The 23,225-nt window shown below is 41.4% G+C and overlaps 1 protein-coding gene across 4 annotated transcripts; it reads left to right on the top strand.

Moving 5' to 3' along the window:
* The first annotated feature begins 628 nt into the window (after positions 1 to 628).
* qrich1 (glutamine-rich 1) lies at positions 629 to 22,539 on the top strand. 4 transcript variants are annotated; one of them, XM_012960927.3, is made up of 11 exons: positions 629 to 1,279; positions 3,764 to 4,089; positions 5,058 to 5,171; positions 9,678 to 10,661; positions 16,696 to 16,861; positions 17,215 to 17,369; positions 17,880 to 17,994; positions 18,165 to 18,273; positions 18,987 to 19,141; positions 19,800 to 19,899; positions 21,501 to 22,539. In XM_012960927.3, the coding sequence occupies exons 2-11, from the start codon at positions 3,787 to 3,789 to the stop codon at positions 21,691 to 21,693; spliced, it is 2,394 nt and encodes a 797-aa protein (XP_012816381.1). In that variant the 5' UTR covers positions 629 to 1,279; positions 3,764 to 3,786; the 3' UTR covers positions 21,694 to 22,539.
* The last annotated feature ends 686 nt before the right edge of the window (positions 22,540 to 23,225 follow it).

Here is a 23,225-nt window from a genome sequence, read left to right as displayed (position 1 = left end):
AAGTGCCAACCCTACAGTGTATGGTATATGCTGTGCCCACCTTATCCTACCATGTACCTACTGGGGACCATATCCCTTTAATGACAAATGCACAGCTGCTGCAGCAAAGAATAAAACATGTTTTATGTTATATATACCGTGTTTCCCCGAAAATAAGACACTGTCTTATATTTTTTAAGCTCCAAAATATGCACTAGGTCTTATTTTCAGGGGATGTCTTATTTTTCCATGAAGAAGAATACAGTACACATTTATTCCATCGTTTGGGCGATATTTATCGCCCAGCCCTAGGTGGGTGTCTTATTTTCGGGGGGTGCCTTATTTTCCGAGGGGGTGAAAAATCGGGGGGGGGGTGCCTTACTTTCAGAGGATGTCCTATTTTTGGGGAAACAGGGTATATTTTTTATATCGAGGTTTAACCCTTTGCCAAAGATGTGGAGTCCACTGCCCAACAGTATATTTATCATGCTGGGTAAAAAGTGGAGTAAAACATCACCGGTTTATAGCAGCCAATCAGATGCTTTGCTTTCATTTTCTAACTGTTGAAATCTAATTGCTGATTGGTTGCCCTGGGCAACACCACCGGTAATGCTTCACTCTTTACACAGCATGATAAATATAGCCCATATGAAATGTGCCAAAGTATATTCAGCATGTCTGGGTTAGCAAAGCAGCCAGCCCCAATAGCAGGCAAAAGGTGAAATCGCTGGTCCCCAGATTGAAGTTGAGTGCCCCCCTACATTAGGGCCCAGTAAAGAGAATAAAAAGATTTGGGGTAAACACTGATTGACTTTATTAGACATTTGCTAAGTGCAATGAGTAAAGCTTATTTGGGAATACAATACTATTTTCCCTATTAATTTCCGCGCCACACACAGACTGCATTGCTGCTGCTTCTGTAATGAGACCTAATGAGACCCAGACCCCAAGCCATCACTGCCTTAGTGAGCCGAGATCCCCTCAGCGCTGCGTGTCCCCTTTAAGTGAACCCTAGGGCCGCCCCAAATATCGCGGTGTTTCGTACAGGAGATCTCGCGAGAGACTCGCCGGCCATTGCGATTGGCTGACGGACACTGAATGTAAGATGGCGCCCAGGGAGCTGTGAGGCGAAAATAATCTATCGGAAAAAAAGGAATAATAATCACCCGAAGAGGGAGCGGGAGGACTGAGCAGAGCCCGGGGAGCCAAGTGTGTGGCAGCGGCACCGGAGGAGGAGGAGAGGGCCAAGCGGTGCCGGAGTGAAGCTCCCTCCTGACAAGGAGCGGGCGGAGCAGCTGGGGTGAGTGATCCGGGAGGGACCATGGGGGCCTGATTACTCAGCGGCACCCCGGTAACTGCTAGGACGGGCCGTGAGAGAGAACAGCAGCCCCTTCTAGCAATAAACAACCCGTGTCATAGGGGTGCGCGCTAATCCCGGCCGGGTTTGTGGAGGCTCGACTCGTGCACGCGCGGGACCCCCCAAGCGCGCTCTCGCACTCTTGACAGGGATGGGGGGAGGTGGAGGGAAAAGCGCGGGAGCTGCCGGCGCGCACACGGGAGCGGGAGGGGCACGGCTATTCGCAAGGGGGGTGCGCGCCTCGTTGTTTGCGGCTCCGGGGCGCGCTCACGTGACCGTGCGGCGGGAGCGACTGGGAGGGCGGGGCCACAGGCAAGAAAGGAATATACAGCGGCGGGGGCGCGCATAAGGGAGACAAGGGGGTGACAGCACTGTGGCGGCTCACTGCCATTCATTTTGGCATCTGAGGCACAGAAATAAACATAATGACCCTTACTGAGGGGTCTCTCTAGTTTGTGTGTGCGCGGCTCCATGCCCAGGGGAACGCTCACAGGCGCACATTCGCCTCAACTCTCACTCAGGGGCAAGTCACACGGAGCTACTTTGTAGCAGCTAGAAAATCCCCTGCCATAGACAATACTGAGAATTGCTTCTGCTAAAACACACACAGAGACAATTATCAGTAAGTGATCAGCATTGTCTGTTTCTGTAGCCACAACAAGTAGCTGCTACTAGTAGCTCTGTGTGTCTTCACCCTTAGCCTTTGGTAATGTATTTATCTTGTTAGATGTTGATAATGTATTGTGACCATTACAGTACAATTTGCGCAATTTAGTTAATGCATGCACTTACATCAGTAGTTTTATGAGAACCACAACCATGATCTTTTGCATATTACGAATTGTAATAATTCTATTAAAATAAAGCATTAAAAATAAAAATAAAGGATTTGGAATTCATTCTTAAGGTGACAGGTCCCCTTTAAGCACGAAGGCATCTGCCGATGAGGAGATAGTATGTTCAAGTATGGGTTTCTGGGTTGCACACAGAATATACTAAATCTATAATGATATTAATGCCATCACTCACAGGCTTCCACCATAGACATAGAAATAGCTGAACTTACAGCAGGGGAACACGGGCCCTAACAGCTGGGAACCACTGATTCTAGGCCAATGGGCTGTGAGTAAGAAGGGTAAGGTGCCATAGAAAGAATTGCCCAATGGCGCGTGTGGTCTCCCAGCTGAGCTACAACTCCCAGCAATCCCGAGCTCAGCTGTCGGTAGCAGATTTAGGAAAACACGCTTAGGCAACCAAATAGGTTTTATATAGCGCAGCGCTGGTATTATCTTTATTGTTACATAGACAATGTTCCATGGTTCTGCCCGAGATATGTGTATATTTTGTACATGAAAAATACATCCTGTATGATGTATGCGTAGTCCTCGACTTGGGCATCCTAACCATCCTATTGTGGCTAACTGTGCTTGGATGCTGAGGCGCCACGATAGGATGGTTAGGATGCCCAACAGCTGCACAATATTTAGGCATTTTTTAAATACTTGGTATTAGTAATAACATGCCATTGGGTTAGCTATTAATGGTATTCTAGCAACAGCTGCAGAACTGTGTTGATCTGTCTGTTTCCGCTCGACTGCGCAATGTCTCCGCTTTCCTGTGCATGCAGTTCTGTAGAAAGGGAATCCCCTGATAGAGAGATTGGTGGGGGGATCCTGAGCCCTGGGTTCATCAGGAGGCCACAGACCGCTTCCAGGTCACCCCCATGGTTTCCTTAATTGTAGTTGCATTAGCCTTTCATCTTCATGATGTATTTAAGGTAACTGGCCAATTAATGATAAAGTATACATCCAATAAATAAGGAATATATAAAGTGTTTGCAGCTCTTTGTCCATAAGTTGTTTTAATCTGTAAACATTGTGTCTGCCGAATGTCATCCACTGATTAAGCCATATGTACTCAGGCAAGGATATCCTTACCACCTGCTTGAGAGCTTGGACGGGAGCCGATATGTTAGGCAAACAGACCGAACATTCTGTGGGATAAATAGGAGTATTATATGTATTAGGGCAGTAACCCATTACTGTTTTTATTAGTTTGCTTTCCACTGTTTGTGTTAATGGGTATTGTCCCACCCTATAGGTTTGTAACAACAAGGTGAAAGTATCTAGTGCTGGTTTCAGGGGAAAAAAAATATTTTTTTTTCTGCTTTCAGCCTTGACCTTTATCCCTTTTAATTAAAGAACCATAGGGATAAATAGAGCCAAGTAACACATGCAGTGCTATGTGGTAGAACACACACAGTAAGACAAACATAATAACTACTGCTATGATACTTTTGCTTAGCTGTTAAGGTCATTTTGCTATATTGAGATGCTACATATTGTCATTATAGGGCTCATATCTTTTGCGTTGCATTTCCAGAGAAAGAAATTCTAACCGCGTTTGTTTCTTCTATACATTGTCCAGGATTTGACTCAGTTGTGTACGCTATGAATAATTCTTTGGAGAACACCATTTCGTTTGAAGAATATGTCCGCATGAAGGCCCGTACAGTTCCACAGCACAGGATGAAGGAGTTCCTGGAGTCACTGGCCTCAAAGGGACCTGAAGCCTTACAGGAATTTCAGCAGCCACCACCCACCACCACCATGGTCTATCAACAAGGGGCTAATTGCATCTATACAGACAGCACAGAGGTGGCAGGATCCTTACTTGAACTGGCTTGTCCTGTTACAAGTGTGCAGCAACAGCAAGTGCAGCAGGAACAGCAGATACAAGTTCAAGCACAACAGGTGCAGGTGATTGAAAACTATTTACATTTTCTTTTTTGGCCTAAGTAACCCTAGAAAGCGAATTAAGCCACCTACATCAGAAATGTACAGCCTGTGTATCTTTAGAAGTTTGGGAGCTGCAAAATCCAAGACCCAGAGTCGAAGCAAAAAAAACTGGGCAGTTGCAGATTGGGCTTGGCTGACAGGTGAAACTAGTACAGTAACCAAGCAAAATCTGTCCATAGTCCATCTACGGTATTCTAAAATTATCAAAGCTGTTACTGTACTTTTGCAAATTAGCCCTTTGTTTCTAAAAGTCGTAGGAAAAAAACAAACAGTGGCTCAACTGCAATTCTGAAAATGTTGATTTTTATTCTCTGTTGATGGGTTCATCCTTTTCATAATTAGGCGCTGGTTTCCTTTTAATTCAGACCATACCTAGTAAACACGCGCAGATGTTGAATCCCCCCCCCCCCACAAAAAAACTCTTGTTCCCTTCTACTAACAATTAAACAAAACCTATCTAGGATTATATGATGTTTATCAGATCAGCTGCACCCAATGGGATTTAATGGTTTATATTCAGTTGTCTTAAAAAGAAAAACAACCTAAATAGCCTGTCTTCTCTCACTGGAATTAAAGAAAGCCACAAAACAACACTTTTTAAATAATAGTAGCATTTTACATGTGCTTCATTAACATGTTTCCGTGTTTGTAGCGTTTGTATGGTTCTTTATTTTGCTGGCAGAGCACATTTAATCAAGTTTTACTTTTTTTATTAATTGAATTATATGTTTAGGAAAAAATACCTGGCTATGTGCATAACGAGCCCCATTGCGTTCCTTGACCCATGTCTATACATTATAAGGAATCCTTGCCATCACCTTTAAACTCTGTATCAGAATTGATAGATTGCCTGAAGGCTTTCAATTTTATATTTTAATTTATTGCAAAGATGTTGGTGGCTTAGTTTCCATTGTTAATTTCAGATTCATGAAGCACTCACCAGGCCTTGGAATCTTCTCCACCCTGCCCCACAGCTGAATCGAATGAACCTCTCCCCCGAGGGGTCCCAGGATTCTGGTATTTCAGAAGACATGTTGGTTAGTTTCCCATGGGCCAGACTACAGACACTAAAGATACAAAGTACCTAGAATAACTGCCAATACAAATGTAAAACAGATGCAGGAAAAAAAAAATATCTGGAGCAGTTATTTAATAGACTGTACTTGAAATTCTATAGACCATACAGTGTCAGTTTTCATTAACCATATATCTGATGCTGTAGCAGCAGGCAATAAACCAGTAACCTGCAGTCGTGTGTGCATGTGTATAGAAAGAATATGTTATGCGCTGGTATGTTTGCTTCCCTGACTTGTTCTTGTGGCACATGTTTTTGAAAGAATCTGAATGTGCAGTTATTGTTGTATATAATCACTATAAAGTAGAACCCCGGTGCTTGGGCTTTGTGCTAAAACAATGTTAAATTCTGGGAAAGAAAAAAAATGCAAATTATCTGTGTGGAACTGCAAAAAAAAACTGCATCTCTTCCAGGAAAACTTAAAATCCTTGGATGTAAAATCAGGGTTCTACTGTAATATATACATTGGTTCTCGAAAATTTGTGAACACTTATATTTTTATATGAAACATCTGATTTTCAAACAAGTTCTGAAAGTAGATGAAGAAAAACTAGTTAAACAAATGCAACAAAAATGATTATTTGTTCATGTATTTATTGAAAAAAAAAATGATCCTAAAACATATCTGCATATGGCAAAAGTCAGTGAATCCTTAGGATTATTAGGGGTGCACCGAATCCGCTATTTCGGAATCCAGCCAAACCATGAAACCTTTGTGAAAGATTCGGCCAAATACCGAGCCAAATCCAAATCCTAATTGCCATTTGCAAATACACCAGCACGCCACAGAGGGCTTTAAGAGAACTGCGCAGTGTGACAAAAGGTGATTTTAAGGATGTGGATTCGGTCTGATCTGAATCCTGCTGAAAAAGGCTGAATCTTGCCCAAATCCTGAACCGAATCCTGGATTCAGTGCATCCCCTAAGCATTATCATATTATTTGTAGGTGAAATCAAAGTCAGTGCAATTACAATCGGGTGGAAGGGAGAGACCCTGTTTTATTTAAAGAACGAGGTTCCAGCAGAGCCTGATCACACATACATTACATTTGTGGATATGTATCATGGCTCAAACAAAGGAGGTGTCTGAAAAAGGTGTCAAAAAGAGTTGTTGATGCCCATAAAGCTGGAGAAGGTTACAAGACTCTCTCTAAAGAGTTTGGATTCCAACAATCAACAGTCAGACAAAATTTGTGTACAAATGGAGGAAATTCAAGACCGTTGTTGCCCTACCCAGGAGTGGTCGAGCATCAAAGATAACTCCAACTGCAAGGCATCTAATAGTCCGAGAGGTTACAAAGGAACCCAGTAATTTCTAAGCAGCCGAAGGCCTGTCTCAAATTGATGTCCATAAGTCCCACCATCAGGAGAACACTAAACAGCAATAGTGTGTATTGCAGGGTAGCAAGGAGAAAGGCACTGCGCTCCCCCAAAAATATTGCTGACCCTGTACAGTTTGCTGAAGGTCATGTAGACAAACAGAAGGATACTGGGAGAATGTTTTGTGGACAGAAAAAGTCGAAATAGAACTTTATGGCTTAAATGAAGAGTGTTGCATTTGGAGAAATAAAAACACTGCATTTCAGCAAAAGAACCTTATCCATCTGTGAAACATGGCGGTGGTAGTGTTCTGGTTTGGGCCTATTTTGCTGCACCTGGGCCTGGACGGCCTGCCATGATTGATGGAACAATAAATTCTTAATTTTACCAGGGAATTGTAAAGGAAAATATCAACACATCTGTCTGTGAACTGAATCTTATGAGACAGTGGGCTATGCAGCAAGATAATAATCCGAAACACACCAAAGAATGGTTAAAGAAGAATAAATGAATGTTCTGAAATGGCCAAGGCAAAGTCCTGACTTTAATCCAATCAAAATGTTGTGGAATAACCCAAAGTGAGTGGTTCATGTAAGGAAACCCACCAACATCCAAGAGCTGATTCTGTTCTGGAAGGAGGAATGGGCTGAAATTCCACCGATGTGGAGGACTGATCAACTGATCAACAGTTACTGCAAATGTTTAGTTACAGTTATTGCTGTACAAGCGGGTCACACCTTATACTGAGAGCATTAATCACTTACTTTTGCCACACACACAAATCTTATTGGATCTTTTTTTTTTTTTTTTTTCAATAAATACTCAATCAAATATAATAATTGTTTCGCTAGGTTTTCTTCTAGGACTTGAAAATTAAGTGATGTTTTAAGTCTTATTCTTATAAAAATATAGAAAAGGGTTCACAAACTTTTTTGTTTTATGCTGATTTACAGCTGTGAGGATGCTGGGAGTAGTAGTTTAGAACATTTAGATGGCTGTCAGTTTGTTATCCTTGGTTTAAAGGGTAAAGATGGACTATGTAATATAACAGGTTTCATAAAGCAGTGGGCCAATGATATAGTAAACCTCATGTTCATGACCAAAAATAACGATGATATGATGTCATGTAATCTGAAAAAGCCTTGAATATAGATTGTCCCATAGAATAGGGCTAAATGTAACTAACAGCATCTTCAGCTTTAGTAATGGGCCTATATATTATATAAATATTGGCATGTTCTAATATATTTATATAGTTGTTTTTTAGGTAGACTAAACCTTCCTGTGTCTTCATCATTCTCTGACTTGGACCATCTCTTACAACAGAGGTGTACCAATAAGCTTCTGATTATTTGATGGGGCCTCTACAGAATTTGTGCAATCTACCTGTTATTTTTATCCCACTTCTTGTACTGGGTAATCTATATTATTGCTGGCCATACACGCTCAAATTTGGTTGGGCACTTCAGCCAGTTTCAACCATACTGTCTGGCAATGTATAACACATCAGGGGGGCAGTTTGTACAGCCCATCCTACTATTCTATCAGATGTTGGGTAGTCAAGGCTGGAGATTTCTGCTGATGTACCTTCATGGTACATGTTGCACAGTGCATTTGTGGATGGACTGCAGCTGCCTGTTAGATTTGATCATTTGGGTGTTCCTGTGTATGGTGACATTGCACATTATGTGTTTGCCCTGTAGGCCCAAACCCAGAGGTTGGACAGTGTATTGCCAACTTGAGAAAAATTTGGCTCTAACTGTTTTATTTATTTACTATAAGCTTGTGTTTTTTCTGCATATTGCTATTATGTATTGTGCATTCAATAGACTGTAAATATGGTGGTAGGAGAACATTCCTTCTCCATATTTGCATGTGTAGGTACGAGGCATGAGTGGCTGACACTTATTCTCAATTAAAATGTTCCCATTCAGTTGAAGAGAGTTTTAGAATTGTACCCCAACATTGTTCTGTGCTTAGAGGGACTACGAATAAACATCTCGTGTGGTTTGAGCATTAGTCTAGCTCATGTTTGTGTATAATTGCAGACACACAGCGCATACATTGTGCATTAGGAAACATTCTTTTACAGAATAGCACTGGGGTGTTTAGGATTCTGGTGCTAATGGAAAAATGACTCAAGCAGTGTGACCCTTCCTGCTCATCGTGACTTTCCGAACAGTGGCTCCAAATATGCAAGGAACATTCCATGTAAATACATGATAAACTACATCCATACGCCACATTAACACCCACTTGTGGGTTTCCTACTTGTTATTACGATTTAAATAGGGTATCATTTCACTTTTAGATGGCTGTAATGCCAGTCAGGATCTGCTATAATGGAAGTAAGGATCTAGTGTAAAAAACAGTGCCAACACAACATAAATGTTTATGTTAAAGGGGTTGTTTGCCTTTTGAATTAACTTTTAGTATGATGTAGAGAGCACTATTCTGAAACAATTTGCAAGTGGTCTTCATTTTTATTATTTGTGGTATTTGAATTATTTAGCTTTATATTCATCAACTGTCCTGACTGGAATTTTAGCAGCTATGTGGTTGCTAGGGTCCAAAATACCCTAGCAACCAGGCAGAGGTTTGAATGAGAAACTGGAATATGAATAGGAGAGGGTCTGAGTAGAATGATAAAGAACAAAAAGTAACAATAAAATTGTAACCTCAAAAAGCAATAGCCTTTTTGGCTGCCTGGGCCAGTGACTCATTTAGAAGCTGGAAAGAGTCGGAAGAGGAAGACAAATAATTCGGAAATTACAAAAAATTAAAAAATGAAGACCAATTGAAAAGTTGCTTAGAATTTGCCAGACTAAACGTTAACTTAAAGGTGAACTACTCCTTTAAGTGATGGGACATTGTGTCCATGTTTTTTGAGTTGTAAAAAATATGGACAGTTCTAAGCCCAGCAACCCACATCTTGCAACTTTGACTTGCTACTGACTTTAGGAACACTTTTCACAGAAGCACCCTATAAATAAAGCAGTAGGTAGGATGTTGAGGAAAAGTAAAACCCAGCTGGTAGATTATAATATCCAGTATTTCTTGGTTTTCATACATGTATTTGATTTCTTTTTTTGGCAATTTTGCTAATTGTTACCCACATTTTGCTAATTGTTATCTCTCTCGTTACACAGGTGCAGGTACAGCAGTCACCGCAGCAGGTAACGGGTCAACAGCTCTCGCCACAACTTAATGTTCATCCATCAAATGAGCAGCCAATTCAAGTGCAAGTACAAATCCAGGGTTCAGGACAGTCACAAACAGCGCAAACAATACAGAATCAGTCCCTGCAGAGCCAGACCCCTTCCCAGATGCAAGTGGCCCAGATTCAGGTCCAGCATGTTCAGGCTGGCCAGCAAATTCAGCCCTCTGATATGCAGGACGATCATATACAGCATCAGCAGATCCAAGCACAGCTAGTGGCAGGACAGTCTGTGGGCAGCGGTATCCAGATACAGCAAACAGCCAGTGCTCTTTCCCCTCCACCCACTCAGCAAGGCTCCCCACGGGAAGTGGAGCGCCGATCCAGCTCTTCGAGTGTCCTTCAGCCAGTAAAGAAGCGCAAAGTGGATATGCCAATCACTTTGTCATATGCAATCTCAGGACAGCCTGTTGCAGCTGTTTTGGCAATTCCACAAGGGCAGCAACAGAGTTATGTGTCTCTGAGGCCAGACTTACTAACAGTAGACAGTGCCCATCTCTATGGGGCCACTGGGACCATTACAAGCCCAACAGGAGAGACGTGGACCATCCCGGTCTACTCTGCTAATGCCCGCAGTGACCTACCGCAGCAGAACATAACCCACATAGCCATCCCTCCAGAGGCCTACAATGCTGTCCACGTTACAGGTTCCCCCACTGTGGCGGCTGTTAAATTAGAAGAGGAGAAGGACAAAATGGTCAAAAATACACACGAGGAAGTGGTGCAGACTCTTGCAAATTCTCTGTTTCCAGCTCAGTTCATGAATGGGAATATCCACATTCCAGTGGCTGTCCAGGCTGTGGCAGGGGCATACCAGAATACAGCACAGACTGTACATATTTGGGACCCTCAACAGCAAGCAACGCTACATGAGCAAGTTCAGCAGCATCAACAGCAGCAACAACATCAGCTGCAGGTAACATAGTGTACTGATGTGTACAGCACATTCTCCCTGCCAAGAGTAGGGATTATACTTGTGTCAACTTTTGGGATACATCAGATAGGGCTGCATTGGTGTGGTACCCACTTAAACTGCCTATATGTGGTTAAGGTTCTGACAGATGAGAGTTTCATATTACGTCTTAAAATTCTATGGGTATATAATGTGTATACTGCACAGTACTAAAATGTTATAAAAGGTGCATTGTTTGCTTTGGTTCTTGTCATCAAAAGCATCAATCAGCAGGTACCTGTTTGAAAGTAAGCATCTGCTTTGTTGCTATGGGTTACTAGATCTGGACAAACTTGCTTCTTTTATATATTACTGTTGTACGTTACTCCATTTGTTTTACTGATCAGCTGAAATGTTCTGGCAGAGATATGAGGAGGGGTATATAAAACCTAGAATAAAAATGTCTGTCTGGCCAAGTAACATCTAAAGGTGGCCACACACGTGGCGATTTGCGATGGTCACACGAAAGATCGTTCAATCCGCCACTAACCGTTCAGGGCTGAGACGGCAGATAAGGAGGTAGAAACAATAGGATTTCTACCTCGTTCTGCCGATTCAGCCCTGAAGGTAGATTTTGCTCAGGCGCCTTCTATGGCGCCCGATCAAAATCTTTTAACCCGCCCGATCGGCGAGTCGACCGATATCAGCAGCTTCCTGCGATATCGGTCGACTTGCCATACACGCACCGAATACCGTACGAAACGAGGTTTCGTACGATATTATTGGTGCGTGTATGGCCAGCTTAAGGTGAATTAACCCATGGGATTCGTGGCATATATTTTTAAATTTTTCAGATATCCACAGTTAGAAAGACTGGTGGATTTCAATTTTCCCTGTGATAAAAAAGCCTCAGTTTATCTACAGGCATTTAAGTAATACCTCCATAGCTGCATACACCTATACACCAGAGTGGAGCTTAGAGATTTATGTTAGATGACTGTAGTATATCAGTCTGATCTATAAACCCCCTTTTAATTAAAAGATTGACAATTACATCCCATATGTATATGTGGAGAAGCATGGAGACTGCATACACACTATCTGGATAGAGCTGTGTTCTGTTGTATTACTGCCAGAATGAATTTGAATTTCTAGCACGCACTAGGCCTTTGACTTGCCACATACATGACCCACTAGTCCAGTTTAGTCATTTCTTCACTTGATGAAATTTCTGGAGCTGTTCATTCATTCCTGAGATAATGGCCAAATAGGCAACCCTGGTTGCACAGTGATCCTCACTTCCATATTATGAGCACACCAGCCCACCAAGAGTACCGGTACCTTATGGCTACAGATTCATTGTTATCCAAACGGCCAGGGGTACGGCAGTTCAGGAAAGCAGATATTAGCCAGAGATGTAACAGCATATTCTTAGCAACTTTTTAGTTGGTCTTCAATTTTTCTGTTATACCTCTTCCTACCTTTTTAAATGGGGGTCACTGATCACGAGAGCTGAAAATCAGCTGCTCTCTAAGGCTACAATTTTATTCTCACTTTTATTGTTTATATTTCTATTTAGGCCCTCCTATTCCTTTCCAGTCTCTCGTTCAAACCACGGCCTGGTTCTTAATTGGACTCTAGCAACCAGATAGCTGCTAAAATTCTAAACTCGGGAGCTGCTAAATAATAATAAGGAAAATATATAAAATAAAGTGCAAATTGTCTACATACAGAAAGTTAAGTTAATTGAGAACTACTTTTTTAAGATGAGGAATATATTCTGATGTAAAGAAATTTACACAAAATTTTTCATTTTTATTAAATAAAGTATGGGCTGTTTATACAGTCAAACCCCGATTTCTAATGTTTTCTAGGGGACCAGAAAAACCAAGAACATGTAAAATTAAGGTTTTTGGACTATAAGTATAAAGAATACTATAGCTCCCCCTAGTGTAAATTGCCCTAAGCACAATCACTAGGTTGCCCACCTGCTAACACAATTGCTAAACTCCCATCGTTTTTCGCATTAGGTGGGTGGTATGGCATTTGCGCCTCAGTGTAGGTATGGGGAAACTCTACTCACTATTGGCGCATGCTTTTTAGTTTTCAGTGTTTAAACTGTTTATTTTTCTTAAATCACTCTGTCTGATCAGTTTCTGAAAGGCCTTGGTCAGCTATTGATAATCAGGGTGGGCACATTAACAGGCTAATAGGTTTCCAACTCTGCCAAGAGTCTGCAGCCAGTGTCCGTTTGAGTAATGGCCAACGGCAAATTTGGTATATGCTGACAAGTTTTGTCTCTGAATCTGAGACATTGTCCAGTTATTCCCCCATTTTAAAGGAGAAGGAAATGTATCATCCCTGGGAAGGTACCAAAATGTTAGGCTTACCTGAGACTCCAGGCCAGTGCTCCTGTTCACTGAACACAGTAGCAGCTTTGGGTAGGACTGTAGGAGCGCTATGCTGCCATCATTATCATTTTATTCCTACATCCTCTACACGGCCTGGCTTGGGTGCACATACACGGTACACAGAGAGCAAAAAACTGGCTTTTCTTCTGCATGCACCCCTAGCCCGGGGTCACACACAGCAACCAAGAACAGGGAAAAGAATGCTGTGTGGTGCTCAGCCTTGGGTCCCCCAGTGACTATAAGCACTTAACATTTGGTACCACCCAAGAGATTATATCATTCCTTTCCCTAACGATGGCACTATGGGAACTAAAGTTAAAAGCAGAAGCTGCTATACAAAAGCCACAGTACTACCACTTTTGATAATATATATATCTGAATCCGAATCTTCCTGAAAAAGGCTGAATCTAATATTCTCAGGCAATTTTCAGTTGAACTTTTTTCCTATTTATACTTGTTATCCTTCCACTAAGCTGAGTACATACCCCTATATATACATGCCGTGTATTCAGGAATTAGCAAACCCAGGCGTTGCAGGTTTCTTACCTTACAGATGTGAGCACACAAAGAACTGGTACAGGCCTGCTAACAGCATATTAAAGGGGTGGTTCACCTTTACAGTACTTTTAGTATGTTATACAATATCCTATTCCTAGCAACTTTGCCATTGGTCTTCATTTTTTTTTATAGTTTTCAAAATTATTTTCCTTCAATCTAGCTGACCCCAGCAGCCAAAATCTATTGCCTTGTGAGCTTACAATTTTATTATTATTATTGTTACTTTTTATTACTTATCCTCCTATTCAGCCCCTTTCCTATTAATATTCCAGTCTCATTTAAACCACTGCCTGGTTGCTAAGATAAATATGACCAGATAGCTGCTGAAATTCCTAACTGGAGGGCTGCTGACCAAAAAAGTAAAATAATAAAATGCAGATTCTCTTAAAACTCTCTCTACATCATACTAAAAGTCCATTTAAAGGTGAACCACCCCTTTAATACGCTGTTAGCAGGCCTTTGCCAGTTCTTTATGTGCTCACATCTGTAAGGCAAGGAACCTGTAACTTCTGGGTTTGCTGACTCCTGAACACACGGCATGTGTATATATAGGGGCATGTATTCAGCTTAGTGAAAGGATAACAAGTATAAATAGGAAAAAAGTTCAATTGAAAATTGCCTGAGAATATTAGAGTCCGCCTTTTTCAGCAGGATTCAGATAAATTCACATTCCTATCCAAATCTTTCCTCCATGTATACACGGAAGTCGAAAATTTTTCACTGCAAATTAGAATTTGGATTTGGTTAGGTATTTACCCAAATCTTTCATGAAGGGTTTGGCCTGATTCCAAAATTGAGAATATCCAATATCTATGATGTCTTCATTATAACAGTTAAAGGGCCAGTAACATAAAAAATAGGTATAAGTACATTACGCTTGTTCTCTCTTGTACATGTCAGTTTTCTTTTTCTTCCTGTTTTCATTATATTATGTGTGCCAACAGTCGCCCAGGCCATCAGGGAGGCCCTGTATGCAGGCCAATCATTGGCTGACCTCAGGCAGCAGCTTTACCCTGTGTACAGCCACCTTTTACATTGAACTTATTTATGATTTGTCCCCAAAGGTTCTGCCAAAAGAACTTGTGCTTTCTAGAACATTCCATGTGACCATTCTGTGTAATGGCATATTCATATCCTGATTGGTTTCCACCTCATAGGTGAATGCACTGTATCCATAATTGTTGCATGAATTCTAAACCCTCAACTGACCTGAATCTTTATGCTAATTAGCATGATTAAGATGTGAGAAAAATAAACAGAATTGCCATCTAATGTGAACAAAAAAATGTTTGTGGTCAGTTGCCCAGAGCTTTTTGTGTGGCTTTATATCATCTATCATAACGTTACCTTTGCAAGCTATTTATAATTTTGCCTGATGTTTTTACATTGCCTGTATGTCTCCCCATGTTGCCCTATGAGGAGGAGGCCATATTGGTGCATTAGAAGTCAGATTTAGGGACTTCCACTAACAATTACTTACAAAAGCAGCCCTATTGGTGAAAATGGTCAATGGGACCTGTAGGGAACTTTTCATGTACGTTAATATTTTTTTTTTTTTTAGTGTCCGTATCACTGTATGGGTTCTAATTCATTTTGGCTGGGCACTTGGGATTCAGTGCATATCCCTACCATCAAATCACAGCATGAGTCTAGCTTAGTGGGTGCATGGAACAATAAGGCCAATTTATTATTTCTCAGAATTCCTTTTCTTTATTTGCACACGTATGAGGCGGTCTCCTCAACCCTAATGATTTATTTGTAAATTATATTTAAAGGAGAAGGAAAGGCTAATAAAGAGTTAATCTCAAGCTGCAGGCATACCTTCAGTTCTCTCAATAGTGCCCTTAAGTCTCCCCATATTTCTCCTGTTCAGATGATCAGAACCCACACAGAAAGAAAAAACACTGAGCTGTTTAAAGAAAGTTCCCATAATGCCTCACTCCTGCACAGACACGCAAACTAAGTGAACATGCTCAGTTAGTAAGACTATGCTGATTGGCTCAGATCCACATTCCTAAGGGGGGGGAGGGAATTCTTAGCATTCTTGAGGGAGGGGGAGCAGGAGAGAGCAGAGAGCTGAGTGTCTCTGGCACAGGAATTACAGACACAAGAAATATTTTTTCAGAGAAGTCAGTGCAGTGTTTCTGTGAGTGCTTATGTCTGTATTTACAGTTTTTACCTTTCTTTCTCCTTTAACGCAATGCTTGTTCTTTTTAGGTTTTTTAAAAATTGGTAGGGTGCTTAGAATTCAGCATTGAACTTGAGCAAAATGTTTCCCTGTTTAAAAACTGCCCATGGCCTCAAACAGGAAAGTCATGCAGTTTAGAAAAAGTTGCCGTAAAAAGATGCCTATTAACTTCAATGCGTTTTGCAAATTTTTGCTATTTCTCAAATTTTTGGGCAAAGCGAAACAGAACAAAGTCACTCGTTACAAACACTGGAAAATGCTAATGTTCTTTTGGCATGGAATGCCTCTGTTGCTGAGGGAATTTATTATTCACCCCCAGGGACACTCATTGCTTCTTTTCTCTACTTTTAAATAGCCTCTGGGTAGTTTTCTGCATTTTTCTACTGAGCCCCATCAGACTTGGCACGTGCCCAGTACCAGACTATTCACAAAAAGCTCTGCACCAAGCCTGAAAGTCTGACTAAGGTGCAGGGTATACCTGGGAGGCCTGGGAATAATACAGTATTCCCCAGCCCTGACTTCAAACAAGAAGTGTGCTAGCCTGGGATAAGCGCTCCGGAATTTCACATTACTTGGGGTGTGTAATAAATTGACACCAACAGTGACTGAGGATTTCCTCTTCCTTTAAAGTGTTTGATAATCTATGTTCCAACTAAGGCAAGATAAGGCTACATCCCAAAAGGGAAGGTTAAGCACAGAACTTATTGCCATGATGTTGCTGGCCATATAAACATGTAATGCAGCTTAGAGCATTTATGTACACGTGATGGGGAAGAAGTATCTGGTGACTGTAGTTCTGCATTAAATTAAAATGATTTCAGTGGAAATGTGTCATGTGACACATGCTTTCATGCTAATGGTTACTGTATAACTTCAAGTATGTGTTTCCTCGTTCTTACAGGCACAAGCTGTTAACGAAGTAGAACCACAACAGCAACCTTCTCCTGAACTTCTGCTTCCCAGTACCTTGAAACCAGAGGAAGGGCTTCAAGTATGGAAGAACTGGGCACAGACAAAGAATGCAGAGCTTGAAAAGGACTCCCAAAACAGATTAGCACCCATAGGAAGTACGTCTTCTGTACCTTTCTGCATTTCTTTACTGCATGGGGATCACAGTCTGAATTCAATTGATGGGCCAAATACATCATATTATGCTCCCCTAGAGCAAACTGTCTTAAAAAATAACACAAAGATGCATGTAGAGACAGATTGCGAGAGGAGGAAAGTGAAGGAGTAATTTTCAAGTTTGTTTTTTTTTTTGCCATCACTTATGTAACATTTCATTTTAGCTATAGTTGCCTTTTAATGAATGTTGTATAATGAAACAATTTGCTACATAAAAGGCTGCCTATTTGCCAGGGTCGCTTCCCAGAAAGCTAATGGCTGTGATCACTAATATTACTTTTCTTTATGCATTCAGGACGTCAGCTCCTAAGGTTTCAGGAAGATCTCATTTCCTCGGCAGTTGCAGAGTTAAATTATGGGCTGTGTCTAATGACTAAAGAGGCTCGCAACATGGAAGGTGAACCCTATGATGCTGACGTTCTCTACTACATTTTTCTGTGTATACAGAAGGTAAGATGGTGTATTCATGGCAGCAGTTTGCCATTCCCTACAAACAAGTGTGTGAATTGACTTTTGTCTTCCCATGCTGTAACCCCTGATGTGCAGATGTACAGTTGATAAAAGTCAATCTTTACATTGCATGTCCATCAACATACAACATATCATATAGGACAAAATGTGGCAACAACAAAAATACAGTGTAATACTTTTATATAAAAAAAAAACACAGTGCTGGCAAGCAGTTGTCCATAAATAGCAACCACCATATTGCTGGCTGAGGGTTCTTGTAGCGCCTCACATACGAAAAATGGTTTGGAGGGTTGAAGATCCTCTGTGATCTTCTGTATTCTATATTCTAAAGTCTTCACCTTTAAATCATAACCTGATTGGCTATGCTCTACCCCCCCCCCCCCCCCCCAGTTGCTTCCTAGACTGTACTGTTGTGTGTGCTTTTGTAACCTATCATGTAGAATGCCTCATTGTACACAGGCATTAACTTATTTTTCTCTTCGCATACAGTACCTGTGTGAGAATGGAAGAGTAGACGACATATTTTCTGACAACTACTACATCAAGTTTACAGAGTGGCTTCATGAGGTTCTGAAAAATTATCAGCCCAGAGTCACTCCTATTGGTAAGAACACTGAACATCACTAAATATTGTTTCTCACTGTCCTTCAGGTGCGTCACTCGTACCTCCGTTATGGCCACAATTTTGTGGGTTCGTTTCTGGGTTAAATGTGTGATAAGATGGAAATACCTGGAGATGGAGATATCTTTCCTTATTTGTTCAATTCTTTTTAGGATATGTGATCCCCAGCCATGTGACCGAGGAAATGCTTTGGGAGTGTAAGCAGCTGGGCGCCCACTCTCCTGCCACACTACTTACAACACTTATGTTTTTTAACACAAAGTAAGTAATCTGAAAATAATAAACCACTTATTAGTCAGCAGATTTTGCCAATGGAAACTTTAGACACTTTAACTTAGCGGATATTTTAATTTCCAAAGGGCAGCATTACGGTACTTATATCAATAAATATACACAACACTTCTGCATAGAGCAAAGTAGAATCCATACGTTTAAGGCACATTTGTTGAACAATAAATCTTGTAAAAAATAAAAAAATGTTGGCCTTTAACTGTGCCATAACCTTTTTGCTTGCTCAGTGAACAAAGGTAGCAAATAGGCCAACTCTCTCCTATTAGCTACTTGGCATAGAGTATTCTTAGTATCTGCTTGCCCTTTAGTGCGCAAACATCACATAGTAAGTAGTCGAGCTGATGTATGAGCTAGGGCAGCTTAGGGCACTGTCTTCAAGGAGTTTTTATGTTCTCCCCATGTCTGTGTGGGTTTTGTCCATGTACTCCAGTTTCCTCCCACACTCCAGAAACATACAGGCAGGTTATTTGGCTTCTCACTAAATTGCCCATAGTGTGTGGGAATGTGATAGGGAGCTTAGATTGTAAGCTCTGCTGGGGCAGGAACTGATGCAAATGATGTATAGTCACTGTAAAGTGCTGTGGAAATGTGTCTGCACTATATAAAAAGGATTAGGAAATAGTTATAATTCATAGTCATGTTATAAATGGCCTGTTGTAACAAATAACACTTTCTACCAACAGATATTTTCTGTTAAAAACTGTTGACCAGCACATTAAATTGGCCTTCTCCAAAGTCCTAAGGCAAACGAAGAAAAATCCTTCCAATCCAAAGGATAAGAGCACGAGCATCCGGTACCTGAAAGCACTTGGGATCCATCAAGCAGGGCAGCAAAAAGGTGACAACTATAGTTTTATTCCAGTATCAAGGTCCAAGCCTAGTAAGGACCAGCTAGTTATGTTTCAGATGGCTAATGCCTCGATGCTGAATAATATAAGCTTAAGAGGTTTAATGTAGAATGACAAAGAACCAAGTGACCAAAAGGCCTGATAATTACCCATCAGTGCATTTTTTTTTTATGGCCATATCAATTTCCATAAAATTACCTCCTCCTTTGTGCAGTAGACCTAAAGGACACTATATATAACTAAAAACTCCTGATTTACATCAGCAGAACAGACCAGGAAAGTTCACTTAGGGCTGTTTTGACATGACCCATGGTTACATTTGACACTTTGGAGGTTGGTGGCTTCTGTTGCTGTGAGCACAGGGATTCTCAAATTACTGGATCCTAAGTGATTGAGGGATTTGGGTGTTAGCCCTTGTTGGGAAGCTGCCAGGCTTTAGGTTTTAAACAGCTGTCATGTGAGGACACTGACCCTAACTGCCTGATTCAAGCACTCTTTGTAGGCACTCAGAATTGCCGAATCCATGCATCCTGAATAAAACGTGTTGTGATGTTACTTGGGGTTAGTGTGGCTTTAGCAAAGGGCAGATATCATGGAAACAATGTCAAGCACTATATATGATTTTGATGCAAAAATTATTTCCCTCAGGTTTCTCAATAACAGACGACATGTATGCAGAGCAAACAGAGAACCCAGAAAATCCATTACGATGTCCCATTAAATTGTATGACTTCTACCTCTTCAAATGGTATGTACATCTTTGTGATCTAGTAATCCTCATCCATATTCTCTAAAGCACTTCGTCCACTTTGGTACCCTTCATCTGGTTATGAATCTACTGAAGGTCTTACATGTGTTGGTGGGAATTGGTTGAAGTTCACCCAGCCTAACTTTTCAGCAGACCACAGTGGTTTATGATGATGTGCTTGCTACTAACTGGATGAAAAAGGGAGAACTGGGGCAGGGTTTAACCACTATCCCATAATACAGTGCTTCCCAAACTGTAGGGCTGGCCACCCTAGGGAAACCTGTGCAGTCACTTGGTGGCTGCTCCAGCCTTTGGCAGTGATTACTGATAACAATGTTTAAAGAGAAAGAAAAGGTTTTACCCCATTTAATGCTGTCTAATAGAGGCCCCTGCGGGTACCTCATCGCTGAAATCATTTTTTAAAAACCCACTCCTGTCTCAAGTATTGCTCTCCCGAAGAAATTGCTGAGTGTGTACGATTAGAAGAAAATGAACCCCCCGTTTAAGGGTGAAGGCACACAGAGCTATTTAGTAGCAGCTATTAATGAGCTGGAGAGAGTGCAGAGACTGCAACTAAACTGGTAAAGGGGATGGAAGATTTAAGCTATGAGGTTAGACTGTCGAGGTTGGGGTTGTTTTCTCTGGAAAAGAGGCGCTTGCGAGGGGACAGGATTACTCTGTACAGGTACATTAGAGGGGATTATAGGCATGTAATGGGGGATGTTCTTTTTTCCCATAAAAACAATCAACGCACCAGAGGTCACCCCTTTAGATTAGAGGAAAGGAGCTTCCATTTGAAGCAGCGTAGGTGGTTCCTCACGGTGAGGGCAGTGAGGTTGGGGAATGCCCTTCCTAGTGATGTGGTAATGGCAGATTCTGTTAATGCCTTTAAGAGGGGTCTGGATGAGTTCTTGAACAATCGGAATATCCAAGGCTATTGTGATACTAATATCTACAGTTAGTATTAGTGGTTGTATATATAGTTTATGTATGTGAGTGTATAGACTGGTAAGTATAGGTTGTGTGTGCTTGGTTTACTTGGATGGGTTGAACTTGATGGATTCTGGTCTTTTTTCAACCCTATGTAACTTGTCAAGGCTACTAAACACCAGAAAATCCCCTGCCATAGACAATACTGAGAATTGCCTCTGCTAAAACACACATGGAGACAATTATCAGTAAATGATCAGCATTGTCTGTTTTCGTAGCTGTTACAAGTAGCTGCTATTAGTAGCTCTGTGTGTCTTCACCCTAACCAATAGCCCTCTGCAGAGGGCACCCTCTGCTCTTTCTCCAACCATATTGGTGCCTGCAAGTCCCAGGGCCCCCTATACCGGCTGTGTAACTGCAGAGGGTTTAGTGCCTGTCATCTGTGGCTGCATCACATCATGTTTCTTCTGAAAGTCGTCACTGACCAGGAGCATGCACGATGGAGGCATAGACCATATCGGCTTCCACTAAGTATGTTCCCACTCAGCAATGTCTGCCCTCTGTAGGGGAAGGGGTTATGGTTTCTCTTGTCTCTATCTCTGTAACCTATAATTGTTCAATTTAAATGCATAAGATTATTAATGGCTTGTTGTTGTCCCTCCACTCAACAGCCCACAGAGTGTAAAAGGACGAAATGACACATTCTATTTGACGCCAGAACCAGTCGTAGCACCCAACAGTCCAATCTGGTATTCTACACAGCCAATCAGCAGAGAGCAAATGGAACAGATGCTAACCCGAATTCTGCTCATCCGAGAGATCCAGGAAGCCATTGTGGTTGCGAGTGCCAGCAACATGCACTAAATCATTCTTTCTGGGCACAGAAGTCATGTAAAAGGAAGAGAGGAAATAAAGAAACCTGTACAGACTTTTACACTATGAGAAGATGCCTACTTTTTCTGTTATTTTTATTTTATTTTTTATTGGTGTAGTTATGGAGCCCTTTTAGGCTTCTCCTGTTTAAAATAAAGTGTAAGTAAAAGCGCCCAAATGTGCATTTAAAGACAAAAAAAAATCTGCGTTCCTAAATGGCTGGAAAGCGAAACGGTTATTGTTATTTTAAACCTTTTTCCCCCCCACCCCATATCCTTTTAGCATGGTCTAGAAATATTTTATTTTATTTGGGAAAAGAAAGAAGGCATCTTAGGTTGAATGGGATGGACTGTGCAGCTGCTCACGCCATTGCCTACCACATATATGGACATTTATTCTGTATTTTCAGTTGCAGGGCCAAGCGACCCCTGGTTTTATATAACTACATATATAAAAATATTTCAGAAAAAGTCGGATTATTTCACATTAACCTGAATATATTTCTTTTTTTTTTTTTTTTTCCTGGCCCAAATTATCAAGGCCTTAAACTGCAGGCATATGAGCCTATGTAAATTTATTGTAATATAATCTTGTGTATCTGCTGCAGATATCTCCATATTTCTCCATTGTTCTTATGCTCTTTGTTTTATTAAGAATGACAAGCACGTCTTTTTAACATGCCACTGACCAGTGTGTTTTTTATTTAGAACCTAATGCCCAGCCTCACTTTCCGTGGAATGGAACTATATTTGGCAAAAACAAGAAATTTTGATAACTGAGAGAAATATTCACTAAGCCTCTTGCCGTGAACATTACATTTATAAACGCAGATATAAAGCACACCTTTGCATATGCTTTCAGCAATAGAAAGTGCCTCATCTGCCCAGTGAGTCTCTGGCTTACATGTTTTTCAAATTAAATGTTACTGTACTTTGTTCTGTCTTTAAGATGCCTGTAGACCTTGAGACCCCCTCAGACCAAACTGAGCTAATCTGATCAGTCTGTAGCCCTACAGAGACTGCATCAATGTCCTCATCTTGATATCTGGCTCCTGGTATGGATGGCAGGATCAGTGCTCGGGCCTAGCTAGCCAGGCAACCTGCACCCACCCCCATTATTCCAAGTGCTGTCACAAGGGCCTGGACTAGGGATGGGTGATGAGATACATGCCTAGCTCCCCACCACCATTGTGCCCTAGTCACGTGCCTCTCGTGCCTACCCTTAGCTCCGGCCTTGGCCAGTACTCGCCCATACAGGGACCAATAAGCTGCTGACTTGGTCTTGAGGGGCTTGAGGGGAGAAAGCAGTTTGTATTGGCTTTACTCCCACATTCTGTTCCTTAGATTCAGTGTGGGCGTATATGAAAATATTCTTTTGGGGTTGATTCCCCCTGCATTACAGGCTGTCCTTTATTATTTCTGAGGCAAACAAAGCACACTGACTGCACCTTTGGCAGGGGGCTTAGATGTAAAAACAAACAGATTCCACTGCAAGGTTTCATTTTAGTCATTGTAACTAAAAAT

This window comes from Xenopus tropicalis, chromosome 4, assembly GCF_000004195.4.
Source record: "Xenopus tropicalis strain Nigerian chromosome 4, UCB_Xtro_10.0, whole genome shotgun sequence".
Taxonomy (NCBI): Eukaryota; Metazoa; Chordata; class Amphibia; order Anura; family Pipidae; genus Xenopus; species Xenopus tropicalis.
This window is presented reverse-complemented; position numbering and strand designations above follow the sequence as displayed.